The sequence below is a fragment of the Poecilia reticulata genome, linkage group LG13 (genome assembly GCF_000633615.1).
Source record: "Poecilia reticulata strain Guanapo linkage group LG13, Guppy_female_1.0+MT, whole genome shotgun sequence".
In the NCBI taxonomy this organism is placed as follows: Eukaryota; Metazoa; Chordata; class Actinopteri; order Cyprinodontiformes; family Poeciliidae; genus Poecilia; species Poecilia reticulata.
The window spans coordinates 11,714,254-11,733,422 of NC_024343.1; the positions used below are offsets into that span (position 1 = coordinate 11,714,254).

At 39.3% G+C, this 19,169-nt stretch overlaps 2 protein-coding genes across 5 annotated transcripts in view; both read left to right on the forward strand.

The window, feature by feature from the left end:
- Positions 1-15: 15 nt before the first annotated feature.
- On the forward strand, positions 16-11,960 carry zbtb38 (zinc finger and BTB domain containing 38). 4 transcript variants are annotated; one of them, XM_008425419.2, is made up of 4 exons: positions 16-148; positions 633-927; positions 1,007-1,099; positions 7,658-11,960. In XM_008425419.2, exon 4 carries the CDS (start codon positions 7,675-7,677, stop codon positions 11,329-11,331), a length of 3,657 nt encoding a protein of 1,218 aa, XP_008423641.1. In that variant the 5' UTR covers positions 16-148; positions 633-927; positions 1,007-1,099; positions 7,658-7,674; the 3' UTR covers positions 11,332-11,960. The 4 variants fall into 4 exon arrangements, with proteins under 4 accessions (XP_008423641.1, XP_017163713.1, XP_008423640.1 ...); XM_017308224.1 differs by lacking the exon at positions 16-148 and having other exon boundaries at positions 477-927; XM_008425418.1 differs by lacking the exons at positions 16-148; positions 633-927; positions 1,007-1,099 and adding an exon at positions 2,763-4,211.
- A 2,296-nt stretch (positions 11,961-14,256) lies between these two features.
- The window catches only part of rasa2 (RAS p21 protein activator 2), a 28,662-nt gene continuing 23,749 nt past the window's right edge, over positions 14,257-19,169 (forward strand). Inside the window, exons 1-2 of the mRNA XM_008425422.2 lie at positions 14,257-14,889; positions 17,483-17,606. Coding sequence (XP_008423644.1) covers positions 14,832-14,889; positions 17,483-17,606 — 182 coding nt within the window. The 5' untranslated portion in view covers positions 14,257-14,831. The remainder of the gene's footprint in view (positions 14,890-17,482; positions 17,607-19,169) is intronic.

Consider the following 19,169-nt stretch of genomic DNA (forward strand, 5'->3'; position numbering starts at 1 on the left):
ACCCTTTAGGGTAGCGTGTGCAAAACAAGTCCTGTAGTTCTGGTTACCATTTCCAGGCCTAAGTGATCCTGCCTTAAAAATTTGGACAAATCTCCTTTCATGAGCATCTGCTTCTGTCCCAAGAAAGCTACTGTAACATTAGATGAAGGTATGAACTTTTTCCAGTTTTAAAATAGCCGTATTGTGTCACAGAATATTTAAAAAGTTGTAATTTGACTTGTTATTTTTTTGTTTTAAAAGAAAGGCAATAAGACAACAATTATCTCTTATTAAGAAGGAAACAGACAATTTAGATTTTTTTCTAAATGCTACATTAAACACCAGCTCTCCCTCTATGATTTGACATGGCCACACTCAGGCCTCACTGAGGTATTATGGCCTATTATTAGCCTCTTGCACAGACTTCTCAGCTGAGAATGTTCTGAGAGAAAAAAAAAAGTTCATTACATAACAATAAAGGATCTGTCTCCCAGACTCACTTCCTGAATACCAGAGCAGCAACCGGACCTCAAACTAAGGGAGAGCGGAAGCCCCATCCATTTGTTTGTTGGAGCTAGGCTTGTTGTTTTCTGCTTATCCCTTTTCCCTTTTTTTTTGCTCCACACATTCGCCTCACCACCCCTCCTTTTCAGGAACTCTTTGTAGGTCAGTGATGCAGCCGGAGTGACGCAGCACTGGCAGCTGTCTCCACAAGGCAACTTTGCACAGCAGGAGCAGGAAAATCTCTGCCAGAAGGAAAGTCCACACCGCCAGCAGCTATGACAGAAGATGGGAAAGGCCTAAGATGGGCCAACGCAACAACGGAGGCCGGGTAGTTGCTCTACCCTCCTGCGCCTAAACAAACAGCAGAGAGAGTTCCACTGCGCCGGAGACGGGCCCAAAGCAAGACCTTCCACACAGAAACGTTTTTTTAATAGGCAACTACAGGTATGGGTGCTTATTGCAACAGCAAGATGAATTCTCCCGTGCATAAACCTCTTTGTTAACTGGGATTGCTTTATATAAGGCCTACTCAGCTTGGTGCGGCGGTGTTTGCCTTCCAGCCGATGAGTCTTCCCACAGGCCACAGCTGGGATCACAGAGCCACAGAAGCATAAAGGCCTGTATATTTTTCCTGTTGTTTTAAACACTTCCTGGCTGTGATGTTAGGGCTAGATGGTGAGATTCCTCTTATATAATACAAAACTTAAGCCAACGTATAAAGCATATAAGGATTTAAAGTATGAAGTGATTTTTTTTCCTACCCAGCTGCCATTTTGTTTCCAGTTCAGATGTAGATATTGAACGTGAACAGAGTGATTCTTCGTAAAGCCGTCAACAGTAAACAGAAATGTTTGCTAAAAAAAAATATCATAGGACAATGGCTGGAATACTCCATAGGTGAAATATTTTGCAGTTTGACGTAATTTACTTAACTTATGGAGGAAAGTGGTGGCAATGGTAGTGACATGGGTCAGAATTCGTCCTGTAATCAGGTGGTCACGGGTTCAAGTCCCTGTCCTGCAGGGACTTGCCTCAGCTGAGTCACCGTGTTCTTGGGCAAGACCCGTCACCCGTCTTGCCAGCTGTTGGTAGACAGAAGGGCCAATGTCACGATATAGCAGCCTTGCCTCTGTCAGACGAGAGTGCAAGAATAGGAATCACTTATTTAATTTGAAAGTGTCTTTTAGTATCCTGATGAAGCCCTACATAAGTCTGATATCACAAAATTGCACACATCAGAAAACATTTCAAATGGTAGACCAACACAAAGTAGAACATGACTGTGAAGGGGAAGTAAATCTCATCAATGTTAGAGATGTATTTTTATACATGTGCTGCTTTTATCAATGATTTACCTCTTGGCAGCCCTCAGCGGGAGCAGCACACGGGTTAGTTTGACTTGTAGTGAACAGTTATCTTATCTTTTTGTTCTCACAAAGCAACCTTTTATGGAAAATTACATTTGGCTTAACAGACAAAAAAGAAAACACAAATGTCAAAGAGCACTTTGGGTTTTTGAATATAGAACAATTGAGTAAATGTTAATTTTTTTTTCTCCAGAAGATTTCTTTAGATCTCTCAGCCTTATAATCATTAACACCATTTTATTTTTTAGTTTATTTAGATTTTGTTCAGATATTTTAGTTTTTCTGTTCTAATTTTTGCTGTCGGGTATAAACATTAATATCTAGAAGTACATTTAGAGTATTACCCAAATATCGTCATACACATTTATCTCATTGAGATTGTGAGGGGTGCAGGTCTCTATCTTCAGCTGTCAACAGGTGAGAGACCAAGTACACCTGGACAGGTTGCCAGTCCCATTTATAATGTTTCAAATGCAACTCTAATCAGGTGGGTTTTTAGTCTAGATTTAAAAGCACTCAGTGTTTCAGCTGTTTTGCAGTTTTCTGGAAATTTATTCCACATTTGTGGTGCATAGAAGCTGAATTCTGCTTCTCCATGTTTGGTTCTGGTTCTGGGGATGCAGAGCAGACCAGAGCCAGGAGACCTGAGAGGTCTGGAAAGTTGATAAAACAACAGCAGATCTTTAATTTATTGTGGTGCTAAAGTCATTCAGTGATTTATAAACCAGCAACAGTATTTTAACGTCTACTCTGAGCTACAGGGAGCCAGTGTAGGAACTTTAGTACTGGGTTGATGTACTCTGTCTTGCTGGTTTTAGTGAGAACTCAAGCAGCAGGTCCTCTTTAGGTCCAAAGATAATAACTTCAGTTTTGTTTCTGTCCAGAGAGAGAAAGTTTTGGCACATCCACAGGTTCATCTGTTCTAAGCATCTGCTTGGATGGGTTCAGAGTCACCTGATGACATCATAATGTAGAGCTGTGTATCATCCATGTAGATATGGTAACTAACCTTATTTCCTGTTATAACCTGAGCTCGTGGGAGCATATAGATATTGAATAAGTCCCAGGATTAAACTTTGGGGTTCCCCAAATTTGCTTCGATGAGAAATTACTTATTGAAACAAAGAAATGGCTCTGCAGAGAGTGGTTAAAACTGCACAGAGGACTGTGGGGAGCAGCCATCCCTCCACCTCGGACCTCTATACATCATGATGAAGGGGGAGGGCGCTCCGCATCATGAAGGACTCCACGCATCCTGCACACAGACTGTTCAGCCACTCGCCTCAGCTGAGGAGCATACTGTGCAGGACCACCAGGCTCAAAAACAGTTTCTACCGTACAGCTGTCAGGCCGCTGAACTATAGGCACTCTTGATACTCACTTTTTCTAATAGGACAAATACCCTAAAACAGAATTAGAGCAACAACGGAATGGTTCAGAAAGCACATTCATAGGTTTGTATGTCCCTGTCAAATTTCAGACTCAAATACAATTTAGAATCTATGACAAGAATTAAAGAGACTGTGTTCACACAGATACTCTTAATTCAAGTTGAGGGGCAGGTTTTAGAAATTATAATAATAAAAAAAGCCAAAAATGTCAGTTTCCAGATTCACAAATTACTGACACATATCCCCAAAGACCAGAAGCTGTAACAGCAGCGACAGGAAGCTCTACAAAATACTGACTGATCTGAATACAAACACAAGCTACACATTTCAGATTTCAGACATTTTAAAAACCACTAATCAGTTTCCTTTCACTTCAAAACAATTTCCTTACTTATGTCTATTTAGCTCCAAAAAAGTCAGTAACATACACTAAGTTTTTGTTGTAGTTAACAAATGTCTTTAAAGGATCCATACTACTTTAACTAGAAGAGACTGACTATGGAAGAAAGAGTTTTGCATATTTTTCTACCAGCATCAAAAATAGTTTATAGCTTTGTATTCATAATTTGCTACAACCCAAATAATACAAATGGAAAAAAAACTGGTAAGAAGTTTATCATATTTTTTAAAAATACACACACACACGCACACACACACACACACACAGACACACACACACACACACACACACATAAAGTCAGATGTGTCTTCTTTGTATTTAGATGCAACAAGTAAGTATATTCTTATAGATACTGCATCTGCTCTTTCACATCAGCAACCATGTAACATCGCTTGTCTGGTTAAATGTAAGTGATAGTCAGGATGGGAGGGCCGAAGCAGTTGCTTCTGTCTTTACAGGCTAGTGGAGAGGCTACCGAGCCACATCGTGTGTTTGGCTTCCTCCCCTCCCCCCTCGTCTGCAGTGCTGACGCATCTGCTGCTTTCGCATCAATCAGCAGCCTCTATATAGGTATACCCCAAGTCGCTGCAGAGAGCACGGTTTGTTTTCATCTCAGTCAGAAAAAGCATTGCTAAACATCTGGACTGTGATTGCTGGTTTGCACAACAGGGCGGCAGTGTGTATCATCTCCTCTTTGCTTCAGCTTTATCTGTTCTAACCACAATGACTGTCAAGGCATGGGCGAAAGGCAGTGGTGTGATATGCTGCTGCACAGGCAGAGACTGTGTGCACTAGCAGATGGTGTGATGTTATGCATTTAAGGTGTATATTAGAGGGCTCATGATGATTTATATTTCATGCAAGGCATTGTCCTGTAAAAGCGCGCATCAGGCTCCACTTGGATCTAGTTTGCGGCGCTGGGGAGATTTAATACGGCATCCGTTATTCGGCTCAGGACCACTCGCTATGAGCGCTCACAGTGATGCAGCTGAGCGTGTTTTCTGGCTGTGGGATGAAGAACAGAGCCGATGTGTGATGTAGAGCCCTGCATTTCTCCGCTCTCCCTACAGCTCTCTGCGATGCTTAATAATAAGTTGCTGCTTCCTGCTTAGTGGCTCCAGAACGAAAGCGTCAGTTGCCCAGCTAGTACATGGGACAGACCTGTGCTCCGATTTAGCTACATTCTGCAAAAAAAAAAAAAAAATTGTGAGTTATTCCATTCGCTGTGTAGGACATAGGAGGGTAGGGCAGCTCTAGCCCAGGACCCAGGCTGCATGGATAGAAACGATAGATGCTGGAGCTGAAGTCATCAGCACACTGATGAGAGGGAGGGAGAGGAAGAAAGACGTCAGAAAAAGCTCGGCTTCAGACACCACCACTGTTCAGCGACCATCATAGGGGAAAAAGTATTTTCGCCTATCTCTTATGAAACTGTTTTTCGTGTATCACTCTGTGTATGCCAGGCCGTAGAGAAAGGGATACTGCACAGTATTGTTTCCTGTTCGTTGTGCATCATTTTCTCTGATTCACTAAGGTACGTTTTGCATGCTTACCCTCAAAATCTAACCTGCTTGTGTGTGTATGTGTGCGGAAGTGTGCCTTGCAGAGCTGAAAAGGTTTTTTTTTTTTGCCTTGACAGTTTGTTTGTCATTTTATAATACTTTCTGTATCTTGCTCTGTCATTTCTCAGTTTGTGGTTTGACCTCAGGGGATTTCTGTTTTTCAGAAAAAAAATATAAAAGCAAATTATGTCTTTGAAGGTAAACTAAGTCGGGGTGTGGCAAATTCAAAAAAAGCAGTGACAACAAGTTAAGAAATTCCGCTCAGCATGTGCCTGCAACAAACCACAACAACTGATGCAAACTGTAAAAAATGAATGTGGTGGATTGAAGAAGGTTCTTGGAGGGAGAGGGCGATGCTGATCCACAAATAGCGCAAAAAAGATGAACAATTCTGTATGTTCGGAACATACTTATCCATCAGATAACACTGAAAAATCTGAAAGTCCATTTTGTGCTGCAGACACAAAGACTCTCAGACCTCGGCAAGCAAAAGACAAAGTATAGTCAGCTGGGGACAAAGGCAAACCTCCATTGCTTTGTGCATTTCTGCTTGCAGCAGGGTTCCCAAAGAGGGCACAGCGGGTTTTTCTTTTGGTTTTTTTAACAAGAGGTAAACTGAAACCTCTGACGGCAGATACAGTCGATTGCCGTCCGGCTGAATTCCAATAAGTGCTGCGCCATAGCATGTTGCCATGACAACGGAGGCCCGTCTTGAGATAGAAGGCAGGAGGTTAGCTGTGTTTTCTGTCGTCTGAAAGGCTTTACAAACACTGGCGGCCATATTGTATTTGGTACACATCACAACATTAGAATTAAAGAAACCTCTCTGATAATTACCTCCTTAGAGGAAACACTGTTCTGCGTTTAAAAACAATTAGCAAAACACGACAGTGTTAAAGACACCAGCACGAATGTTATTTACATTTTGTAAAACTAGAGATAATAAGCATAAGTAGAGACAAAATATGTTGATCGAGAGAGATAATACTTTGATTTTTTATCATTAAGTTTCAACAGTTTTAACAGAAATGCATTGTTGTTTGGCACATTAGGCCTGCTCCTAGAGATGTCATATTTAATACAGCAGTTGTAATTATACTTCTGACAAAATTAAAGCGCAAAGTGAAATTGTAAGTAGCAGCAACGCAGGTGGATGCATGATTCATCATTTACAAGTAACGAAGTGTGTCTTACCATGTACAGACAGCATGATATGCAAAACAAAAATGACTCAGATTGCATTTTCCCATGAGAGACTCACAGTGTTAAGATAATACTCATGCATTCAAATAAATGAATGTGTGGTTAGCTCAGATCAATATAATTTGTAAATCTAACTGATCTCATTTAGTTTGTCATCACAGTATTTAGTTTGCCATCACAGCATCTTTTCAGTTTTAATTCTGTTCTAATGCACACCAGCAGGATGAAGCAAAGAAAGTCTCCGAATCTAAAACATGCAAAATGAGTTTCGTTTTATCATACTGTTAGCTATGATTTCAATCATCAAATATTAAATGATTGTTTAGTAGAATGAAATACTAGTAGCGATTCTTTTCGAGGCATGTGAAAGGAAGCCATCAACTGTGAAGATAGGAAAATATGAGTCATCATCACATAAATATCTACTTCAAACAAACAAAAATATGAACGGCAGTGTAAGTCTACCCAAGAGGCCAAATATGTTATTGGCATGCAGAATATGCATGTGTGGCACTATGTGGGAATATAAAATTATGCAAAATGTTGTATCATTGCAATTATTGCAATTATCATCAATAATTACAATTATTGATGATAATTGCAATTAGATGTGTTGTCCAGCTCTACATTTTACTGTCTCAATTTGGGTGCAGTAGTTCTTATTTCACCACATTTATTTAATAATCTTTAAGCATTATTGAATAAATAACTTTATATATAAAAAAAATACTCTACATCTGTAGCACTCTAAAGTGGTTTAGTTGGCCAATTAAGGTGGCTGAAATTAAACGAAAACTCACATATCCAGAAACATAATGTAGATCCTTCATTCAGTTATCATCGATCTTAGTTGTGACTGACAAATGGTTCAGAGAACATGTATCACTACCTACACCTTATGTCATTAGCTATGGTTTTACTCAAACCGGTATAAGTAAGATGAATCATTTTACTCTTAAGTGTGTTCTATAATAACATGCTTTCTTTGAAACCCTAAAGACTGAATTCAAGTCAGGCAAACTTGGAGGTAGGCTACATTCTTTATGCTTAAAGTGGTTTGGAGGTCATCAGGTTTAAATTCAGCTACTGTTGATAAAAACTGGCGCTCCGTGTCAGAATGCTGCTGCCATCTAGTGTTAAAACTGAAAAAGTGCTGAAATGCTTTAAAAAGAAAATAGTCACATTTCATAATTTTACACTTATCTACTTTACTACATGTGGTGTAGTAATTTCTTATTTTTTCTTTTTTAGATGACTGCGGTGAACCTATGCATCCAAACCTGATGGACAGCACACACCCTTCTACTGTGCTGAGCAAGCTCAATGAGCAGCGGTCACAAGGCCTCTTCTGTGACGTTACTATCGTAGTAGAGGATGTGAAGTTTCGGGCCCACAAAAACATCTTGGCTGCATGCAGCGGATACTTCAGAAGCACTCTGACAACCTCAGATACATGCAGCTCCAGCCAAGTCCTAGAGCTTATGGACCTAAAGTCTGAAGTGTTTGCCTGTATCCTCAACTTTATATACTCCTCAAAGTTGACGTCGCTTGGTGAAGAGAACAAAGGGGGACTCGCAGCAGCTGGAAGAAGACTTGGAATTCCTTTTTTGGAAAAGCTTGCGGACGAAGAGCAGCGGGATGAATGTGTTAGTCCCAGAGACTCGTGTGCAACCACAAAATCTTCAACAGCAAAGAATGAAGGTTCCAGGCGTGAGGAGACAGATAGTGCAAGAGGACCTCGCATTACCAATGCCTTCTCCATCACTGAAATATGTCCTGGGAACAATCCCTTCACTCCTTTGGTTCAAACAGACAAGCAGAGGCAATCACCAGACGTGGGACAGCTGCCCTCAAGTTTCCCTACAATATCCAGCATCAATGGGAACAATGAGACAACCCACACCCTGTCTGAACACTCATATGCAGTAAATAATTCCACTGAAGGCAAAGACACCAGTCAGTGGGACTACAGGAACGTCTGTAAACCAGCAATATTGCACTCAAAACTACTCATGTATAGGAATACGGGCCCACTGAAAAAGCGCCATAGGCTGAGAGGCATTTTGGGCAAAAGTATGCTTCCAGCACCAGCGGATCAACAAACAGATGAAGCAAACACAGTAACATCAGTGTTATCTGATGGTGATGGTGATGCTGCTGCTCCTGTCACCGCTATGACACCGCCTGCACTTTTCTCAGAAGCAGAGACTGAGAAGATAACAGAGACGGAGCTCTGTGGAGCCACTGACAGTGCTGACACAGAGCTAGGTCCACCACCTCTTTCCCCTCACCCGGAGGACAGCATTTCAGTCTACAGCTGCGAGCACTGTCCAGAGATATTCTCAAATAAAGCTCTTCTCACCATTCACTCTGAGGTACATAAAAAGCATTTTGATACTCGTTTGACTTGTAAATTTTGTCACAGAAAATTCATACACCTCAAACGACTGCACAACCACGAGAGATTATGTCCAAAGACTGGAAGAGGCCCACCTAAGCTTGATGCCAGGGACATATCAGCCAAAGAGGTGGAGCACAACTCAGATGACAGATTAAACGTGGAGAGCTCTGCAACACAGCCTCCCTCTGCAGATCTTCCCAGCCCGAACATGCCAGAGCTCACTGAAGTTAACCTAACAGAGCGCCTACATGAAGAGAAGACAGTTAGGCAGAGGCGATACAACTGCAGTGTGTGCAAACGAGTCTATGTCACCTTGTCCAGCCTGAGGCGGCATGAGAACGTGCACTCATGGCAGAGGGCTTATCCATGTCATTATTGCAATAAAGTGTTTGCCTTGGCAGAGTACCGCACCAAGCACGAAATCTGGCACACAGGTGAACGCCGCTATCAGTGTATTTTCTGTCTGGAGACATTTATGACGTATTATATCTTGAAGAACCATCAAAAGTCCTTCCACGGCATTGATCCCAACCTCGCTGTCAGAAAGAAATCTGCCAATGGTGGGCTGAAAGCCAGCGTTTATCCAATCAAACTCTACAGACTTCTGCCCATGAAGTTTAGAAAGAGGCAGTACAAAACATACAGCCAGACGTACTCAGAAAGTGGTGAAAAAGGTGACTCATCCACTTTAGACAACAGTTCTCTTATTCCTCCATTTGAAGAAAACAGTCCCCTCAACCACCCTGACACAACTTCATTCCCGCTAACCTTTATGGCCACAACAAAGATGGTCTCCCCTGTCATGCCTCGCATCTGCTTCGACAAACCTTGTAATCAAGTTATTGATCAAAATCTCAGTAGTGAACAGGGGAAGCAGACAAGCACAGAGAAAGAGACTGGAGACAGAGGTTCACCTTTTAATAACTGTGACAGCATCTTCTCATCCAAGCTAACTCTGCCCAATCCTGAGTCTCAAGCAGCTAAACCGCCTGTGCTGATGAACTCAGAGCGCATTACTCAGAGTGTGCCATTCTTCAACTCCTTAAGCACTGTTAAAAAGTTAGGAGAGTTATCAGCTTCAGCAAAAAGGGTTGAAGAGATGACCAAGGAGATACTTCAATCCAGCACTGAGGAGTTGATGCGAGACAAAGTAATGGGGACTAAAACAGAGACTTACATCGCCAAACCTGCTTGCCATGGCCCGTCTCTGGACAGTGACACCAAGCCGCTATGTCAGATAACAGTGAAAATAGGTAATGAAGCCATCATCCGCCGCAAAATTAAAGGATCTAAGCTTTTCCCCAGGAAGAAGAGGAAAACTAGAGAACTAAGTGTGGAACAGACCCCAAGTCAGTGCAGTCCACTGAGGGAAAATTCAGAGAGTCCGAGGCTTCGACTCAGACAGGAAGCCGTTGCTTCCACTGAGAAATACGATGATACCAATGACTGTGATACAGCCGATCAGCTTTGGCGTCCCTACTATTCTTACAAGGCTAAAAAGAAGAGAAAGAAGTTCAGGTACAAACACAGAAATGCTTTGTTTCACCCCTGTCCCGAACTTTCTATAGACAGAACAGGTTTCACTGAATCCCACTTTGACAGAACACATTTTCCAGCAGAGGAGAGCAGTTCAGGAGCTAGCATCGGGCTGAAACATGGTCTTAGCAGAAACTACAGTCCGAGGCCCACCTACAACTGTGACATCTGTGACAGCTCTTTTATCACAGAGACCGGACTGAAAGCTCATGTGATTGGTTCCCATCCTTACTTCTGTCGGACCTGCGGAAAACAAGGTCCCCCCGGTGAGGCACCCTCCTGTGGGGATTACATCTGCAACAGCTGCATGGAAAATGGCTCTTGCTTTGACAACACACCCCGAAGCCCCAACCAAGAGAAGAAATATTGCTGTTCATTCTGTCCCCAGCGTTTTGTGTATCTTGCCACAAAGAGAAGCCATGAGAAAAAACACCAGGAGACAAATGACGAGAGTCCCAAATATGACACATTCACTTCATGTTCTACATACTCAGCACAACCAAGGGAAGGCAGCAAACAAGACACCAACAAAAGAGAGGAGAGTAGCAATCAAGAGGATGTTGACATAAAATGTGAAAACACGGATGAAGAGCATTTTACAACCAATGAAAATAAGCCAAAAATCAAGGATATATCTGACTTAATGTCATCGACTCCCTATCAAGATGTGTCAAATTTAAGTATGAAAAATCCACCGTCACCAAATACGGACTGTCTGCCTACGCTGACGTCCTCAAAAATGAAACAAAAAGTTGTGAAAAACAGGATCAAAGTTCATCATTCTATGCATCATACTGCAAAAAAGCAAGCATATGACAGGGACAGTGATCCCAACAAGAAATCATCGACAGGACCAAGAATGAACAATCTCACTAATTATGAGAAATCAAGCAAACCAATTCAGAAGACCGATTCTGAATCTAACGGTACATACATTTCTTTACACAAGCCAGAAAAATGGGTGTGCAAAGAGGAACCATTCTATTAAGGAATGCAACTTAACTAGCGCAAATGTCAATTGAAATATTGTTGACTCATGAAATCTGCAATGTTTTGCATCAGAATAGTTTTTGACAGGACAAGCCAAACTATAATAATCTTGCATTAGCAGACTGACATTTCTTCCACCTTAAGTTCAATAACTCAGTGATTATTTATTCACTGTTTTTCACCACTATAAAATATATTTTTGTCCTGTGTCTATGCATGTAAGTCGGAGTCAGTGACTCATTGTAATGGGTTTTTTTTTTCAATGCAGTGCAATAACAGTTCAGTTTCTGCATTGTGTGGGGTGGCAGAAAAGTTACCTATTGTGGTTTCAGCTTCACCTTTTTTAAAGCGTGTCCGAGCAAAAACAATAGGGATTTTCTGTTTTCACCTTTCTGGACCTCTTGCTTAAATAACTGGAACTGGTGAATTGCACTTTATGGTTAGACTATGCTGACTTGTAGTTTAATACTTTGATAATTGCCATTTTTATTCCAAGCTTTGTTCATGTAATTTGAATTTCTACTAAATACACAGGACCACTGAGATTAAGATTACTCCTTTTTTCTGTGTTTAGTATGTATAAAACATGTACAACTATTTAAATAAATATTGTTACTATGAACAGTTCTTTTCTGTCCTTGCTTTGTAAACATGATTAAAAAAAACATGTTGTGACATGTCAAATTCACTTTGTAAGTTAAGCAGCTTCATTATTCAGACTAGACTTTTACTTACATTAGTGACATTTATCAGATTATTTTACAAGCTGTGTTTCATACTTGGCATATTACAAAAGACTATAAAGCCACATGATGGTTATCTGCTCCTTTAGGAACCTGCAGCCCATCTGAAAAGTTCATTCTCTTTTTCCACTCAAAGTGCATCTGTGTCAGGCCTCCAAACACAATTTCCAGATGTTTTTTCAGTTCCTTCCTTCATTCAAAATTTGGTTTGTTCTGCATTCAAGCAGATCCTATGCTTTATAAGTACAGCCCTTCAGATCACAAGATCAATAACCAATAGTTATACTAAAACTATTTACTACTACTATTAATATTGATTTTTTTATTTTCTTAATTAGCATGCATGAGAATTTTTTATTATTTATATTGGCAAGACCTAGCATCCCACTTTAAGATGAATAGAAAGCATGCATTTGAAGCCCCTTTAAAATCCAGACGTTTACTTGCAATATTTCAACTGAAGAGGGCACACTTTGTACAGCTCTACAATTTGTTTATGATCTGTATGGGTTTGATAAAGTCAGTAGCTGCTTTGTTTCATTTTGTCGCTCTGAGCTTTTTGAGTCAAAATTTGTATTTCAACTCCCCCGTGGATGTGATCCCTATCTGAAGCTTCAAGTATTAAAATAAATACATTTGTTCTTACATAAGATAAATCTTACACAAAAAATAGAAAAAAATTAACATCTTTGAATGAATATCCCATGGAAACCATTCAGGGGTTCCCATGTAACTGCACTAACAAAGTGCAGCTCCTCTTGGAGCTTCCAACTCACATATATAGCACCTTTTTAACATTTGAAGCTAACATAGCTACTTGATTGTGCTATAAAATACCATTATGTGCCTGGAAAATACATAATATCACCCCTTTAAAGAATACAGTGTAAGTATGCTTTGCTCGCCACATTTTTAAATCTTAAGTTGACTTAAAAAGTCAGGATTCCAAGCGTACGTTGAAATAAAATAAAGATATTTACTGACTATTTATTCAACTTTCTTTAGTTTGCATTTGCTACAGTATTTGGAAGTACAAAATGCAGATAAGTAGCTACATTGCTTTTACAGTATTTTTTCTTGCAAATTTTTAGCTTGGACTCTATGATCAGTTTGATAACCATGGGTCTATGCAAAACCTTCGGATAATCATAAGAAAACAGAAGGTATTTTCAAATAAATAATCCTAAAAACATTACGTCACGAGTTTACTTATCATCCAATGTGTTAAGTTCATCTTGTTGGTGGTTGGATGAAAATGATCAGCAGCAATCCTCAGGTTAAATTTATTTGGCACAATTAAAATGCAGCTCAACAAAATTAAAAAGAAAATGATCATGAAAATAATAATATATAAATCCTTCACACAAACGTGTGAAAAAATAAATAAAAACCAACAACACAATCCTTCATCAGTTTATCATAAATTTAATAATATAATAATATAGAAAAATAAGAACATAAAAACAGATCAATAAAGTATTAGTGGGAATTTAAAGAGAATGTAATCATGAACACGTACAGTTAAATAACCTTTAAACTCTTAAACCGAAGGCTTGCTCAATGAGTTTTTTTCTATTTTTCTGATCATTCTCTGTAAATATGAGACATGTTTGGAAATGAAAATTCCAGAAGATGAGCAGTTTCCAGTTCAGCCCATCTGGCACCATCTTAGATCCAACACTTATGATCACTCTTTTCATCTCTCTTCTGATGCTCAGTTTGAACTTAAGTCATCCACACCAGCCTATAAACCCGCATAGGATATTGATTTGCTGCCATTCATGTTAACAAGCAGAGAAACAGGTGTACCTAATAAAATATTAAAAATCACCTACGCAATGAAAATCAGACAGGAAGAAATGGGAAAGTATGTAACTTACGTTGGTTATACTAATTTGGAAAAATTTGTAATAATACTAGTTAAGCTTTTTGTTGTCTTGTTTTTACATATCTTAAGTAATCACTGAAAGTACCACTCGTGTTGCAATCGTACGCTAGCAGAGCATTTTATTTGTTGCAGTTTGAAGAAAAAAAGTCACTTGTTTTGTTTTTTAAATACTAAAAATACATTTTTAAAAACCTTACACTTCTACACAGGAACTAGAACAATATCAACAAGTGAAGACGTGCTTAAAGTTAGCAGGTGGGTTTCATTGTTTGAAATATTTAGTTGTTTTTTTTTGTTTTTTTTTTTTACAAAAAGTCTCTCAAATCTAATTTCTAATGTTTTGAAAACGTGTTACGCCTTTTTCTTGTGTAATTTAATCCATTTTAGTCACCTTGTGGTATCTTTCCGCCTCCCTCCCTCATCCTTTCAGTAATCTGTCTATGGGCGGTTGTCAACTCATTCATAACTAGTGACACCAGTGACACGGCACGCTCTCAAGAGGTTCACTTGAGCAGTGCTATGGTGTCCGCGATTAGTTACTTAGCTCCACAAGTCCAAGTTTGCGTTCTCCGAAAGCGTTATTGCACAACGAGCCAGAGCGCTCAGATACCTTCACTCCCTCTCTAAAGGACTCAGCTGCACATTGCAGTAGAAAGTCACACCGACTTCCGGGGAAGTGTTATATTTTGCCAAATGTTTTTTTAGACCCCAGTGTTTTTTTTTTTCTTTTCTTTTCTTTTTTCTAAGGGGATTGACGTGACGCCGCGGTGGGACTGGCTTTCCTCCACTCAGCTTGCATTCATAAACGGATATGATAGAACAGCACTGAATGCACCGGAGCAGCGGCAACAACACTCGGCGCTGACCATGGCGGAAGAGGACGACGCTAGGATTCGGATTTTACAGAGTCTGCGGGGTAAAATATGTAAGTATGACTCTCGACCGGGTGGCCGATGCGTCTCGCTCCGGCTTGAGGGTTGTGGGGGGGAGTCGGTAGAGGAGCTGAGCAGCCGAAGCAGGCACCGGGGAGGGGCGCGGCGTGCTCCCAGCAGCCGCCAGTGTGAAGGCAGAGACGGGCACTCTGCCTGCTGCCTGCTGGTGCTTAACGTCAAGTTAACCTAGCATGCTAGCTGAAGCTACTAGCTTGCTGTAAATGATCAATTTCACCGGAGACAGGAACCACTATTAGGCCATTTAAAAAACTGAGAACAGAACGTTTTGGTGAAGAAATGAGCCCATTTTGAAAAGAAGAGCTGCCTTGTGAGCCCAGTTAACGTTGGTGACAAAGTGCTGCTAGCTAATATGTACCACTTCACTGCATCGTCTGTAAGCTAACCCATTCAGCTTTAACGTTACTCTGTGCAGGTGTACAACAAAGTATTGTGATCCCCATCAATTTGTGACCCACATACTGTACGAGTTTCAGCTCTATTCTCACACCTTTCCTTCTTTATTCATTTTTTCCCTTTTTTAAATTTTTTTTTTACCAATGTGTGTCATCTTGTCATCATACAGTACAACCCTGTCTTTAATGCTGCATTTTATTATTTTGACATGATCACACGTATTTTGTGGGGATAATATAGATGGAAATCAATGCTGCAATACATATATCTTAACTGAAAATCATTAAAGCGCACAGTATCAGATGATGGATTGAGATTTATATGCAACTGCTGCAATTTCTGCTAAATATCTTGAATGGATCTGCAGAATCTCCTGTCATTTACTCCTTTATCTGGGGATATTAAACTTGAAGGGTTTAAATTGGACTTCACCATTATTTGTCGAAATTTAAACATAAACAAAATACTTATGTTTACATTAAATTTGGTAAGAATATGTCATTAAAGTACAACAAAAAATCATGTTTAAAATCAAAAACTCACTCACTAAACTAATGAGTAAACTTAGGTGGGTCCGATTCCCTCTCATGGCATTGTGTGTATGAATATTATTATTTATTCATTTTTGCATCTAAATAGTCTATTTTCTTTACTGCTAAAGCTTTGGAGCCTAGACACATTTTGAGATTCAAATTGTACTGTTTTTTATGATGCAATTGATTCTTTTTTTTTCCCTGCTAATTTGATAGCCCTCATCAATCAGGTTATATACAAATTGCTATTAGCCATTTTATATCATTGTTTACAATTATTTGTTATAACTAAGTCAAAAGCTCAGCGCCATCAGTAGATAAAAGAAATCATAGATTAAACTACGTTTTGAAGACATTTTGCTTTATAAGTAAATGTGGTCAGTGTAGACACCTCAGACGTTTGAAAAGTTGCTAGAATGTTCTTGTGCTGAAAGGTAAAAAGGTGCAAGAGTCTAATGCATAGGCCTACAATAGAAAGGCAAATGTCAGTTTCACTACTATGAATTAATGAGAAAAACTAAGCAGAACAAAATTGAGGAACTATCATGGCATGTAACTCAGTGCTGTCTTGCGAAACTCCATTCTTCCTCGTTCACATTTGGGCCTTTTTCCTTTAAGCGTGTATACATCAATGGAGATGGTACTCTATGAAGATGTGTGCTTATTCGTTTTCACACTTGAGTAGATTTAGAGACCTGGTTATGCTGTGGTGCCCAGGCTTCCTTTCTGCCCCTCAGATCAGAGACTTCAGTTTGTGAAAATGTTGTCACAGAAAGGAGATGACTGCAGAGTTTTTGCGCCACACTGCTTCTTGCGTAGCTGTGTGCATAGTGACTTTTCACCCTCTGGGTCATCCTGATATAAGCTCATTGACTGTTTTTACTCGCTATTCCTAAGGTTAGCCTTGTTCTGTTATTATTAGTCTGCTAAAAGCTGATCCCATCTGTGGCTTTTCTTAACCCGGCCAATACCCGGGCTTAGGATGCCTCTTCAAAGCCAGAGGACTAATTTAGAGTCTCACTACCTTTTAATCCTGCTGTCTAAATCTGTCATGTCTCAGAACGGGAGCGTTCTGACGGCACAAATTCAACCTGTCCGGCACCGGTTCTGTGTATTTACGCGTTGCTTCCAGCCCGTAGGCGTTTAATCTGTCTGCAAAGTTATGGAAGTGGTGCGTGTTACAAAGGTGTTTGTCATTTGTGAATCAGCGCTGTTCTGTCGCCATTGGTTATGCTGAGGAAGTCAATGTTTCGTGTTTTTAACCACATATGAGCGTCGAGTCTACTTCAGCTACATCCGCTCTGCAGTTTGCCCTAACATTTGCCAGGGGCTCCTGGCCCCGAATGAACATGAGGATGTCGAACATCAAAGTAGAGTTTTTTCAAAGTGGTATAGTTGTAAAGAGAGGGATTCAGATAAAAATCAACCAACTCTTTTTTTTTTTTTTTGTCGGAACATGTTCTTTGTACCTTTTATTTAAAAAAAAAAAAAAAAAAAGTCTAGAATCAAATCTTAATTTTGTCTTGTTTCAGGATCATTACAATAAAAACTTGTTGAAAGTTCTCAGATGGTCTCAGACATGCTGTTTATGTTTCCCATTGTTTGGATGATTAAAGGTTCGCTCCCGTTTGTTTTGCAGGTGAAGCCAAGAACCTAGGTCCAGTTTCTGGTCCAAATCGATTAAAGGATCTCTGTACATTTTGCACCATAAGCCTGGACCAGGAGGAAGTGTTTCGCACCAAGGTGTTTGACAAAAGCATCACGTAAGCACAATTACAGAAATTTATTTCGTTCATGGTGAACTACAAATACAAGACCTTGTCTTTTTGTCATTATGTCCAAAATGAAAAAGGAGGGCATGGGCTGGTATAAAGTTGTGATGACAATCGGAAATTAAAACCTTTCTTCGTACGATTTAAACAAAAATCAAAAATGTAAAATATGATGTAGTTAGTTTAATTTTAAAGCAAAAAGCTAACAATTATTCCTACTGATCATGTTGAACCCTGGTACAGGTTGGCATTTTTTTGCAAAGAGAGCCACGCTGAACTGCTAAGATTGCCTTAAAAGAGGATCTCAACATATGTTTCTTTTAATCGTATCTATAAGCAGGAAAAAAAATGATATGTACATTATATTCATGTTTTTCATGCAACAGTCTACATGGTGCTGTTTTGTCATTCTAGACTTACACAGGTTTATTGGATAAAAGCTGAAGAGCCACCAGACTGTCAGTTTCGCAGTACGAGACATTTAACAAAAACATTTATTTTACAGTTTTACCTCAAAAAAGAGCTAACTTTTTATGACTCTAGACTTGAAAATATCTTTACTAAGATGCCACTATGTAAACTGCATGTTTTTTTTATTGCTATTTATTTCATGGGATCACATTTATTTGTTTTTTTGTAATATCTTTAATCTGGTTTAAGCATTGCTGCTACTGCATGCACCTGCTGCTTTAATACAACATTAATTATTTGGATTCATAGACCTAAATAACAATATAGAATACAACCATAATAAACTTTAGTTTATTTTTATGTGCTCACTGCTCATAATATTGCGCCTTTTCTTTATCATTCAGGTCTTTCTAATAACACAAGTCTGATTTTAGCAGCTTAATTAGTTCAGCTGCCTGCTTTGGGAGCCAGCCTGCATTTAGCTGCTTAACCGATATGCCGCTTATAGTTTGCGGTCTGTAGCTTTAAAATGTTGTTGACTTACTTTTCTTTAGTTTCCTCTCCATGACTGTGTAGCTTTTTATGACCTAAAAGTCTTTCTTGTTAAAGAAAAAGTGTAGTAGCAACATTTGCAGGAGGTGGGATTTTACAATCCATACACCTGAAAAAAAAATCTTCTCTCACGTTGGCATTTTGTATTTTATCTCGATTAAAGATGTTAAGTTGTAGAAACAGGATAAGAAAACATTTGAGCTGTTTTTAAATTTAAGCTTATTAAAATCTCTGCTGTACTGTGATCCCTCTAACTGGCCTAGAAAACAAACACACAAAATATATATTAGCCTTTGCTGATGTTAATAAATGCTAATTATTTATCGTGTATTGGGTAATTGGGAGTTATGTAGGCATGTTTTTTTTAGTTTTTTTTTATTGTGATGATTTGCACAGAATGTATGCTTTCTTAATTTTTTTTTTCACTTTATTCAAATGTTTCATGATCTCGTTCCTTCTAATTGCCAACCACTACTGATGGTACAGAATCATAACACACAAATTACAACTCTCGCAAATTTTAATTAAAAAGTTGTGAGCCACAGTACACAATACTGTGGATAATTTTGAAATGTAAAAATGTTTTGCAGT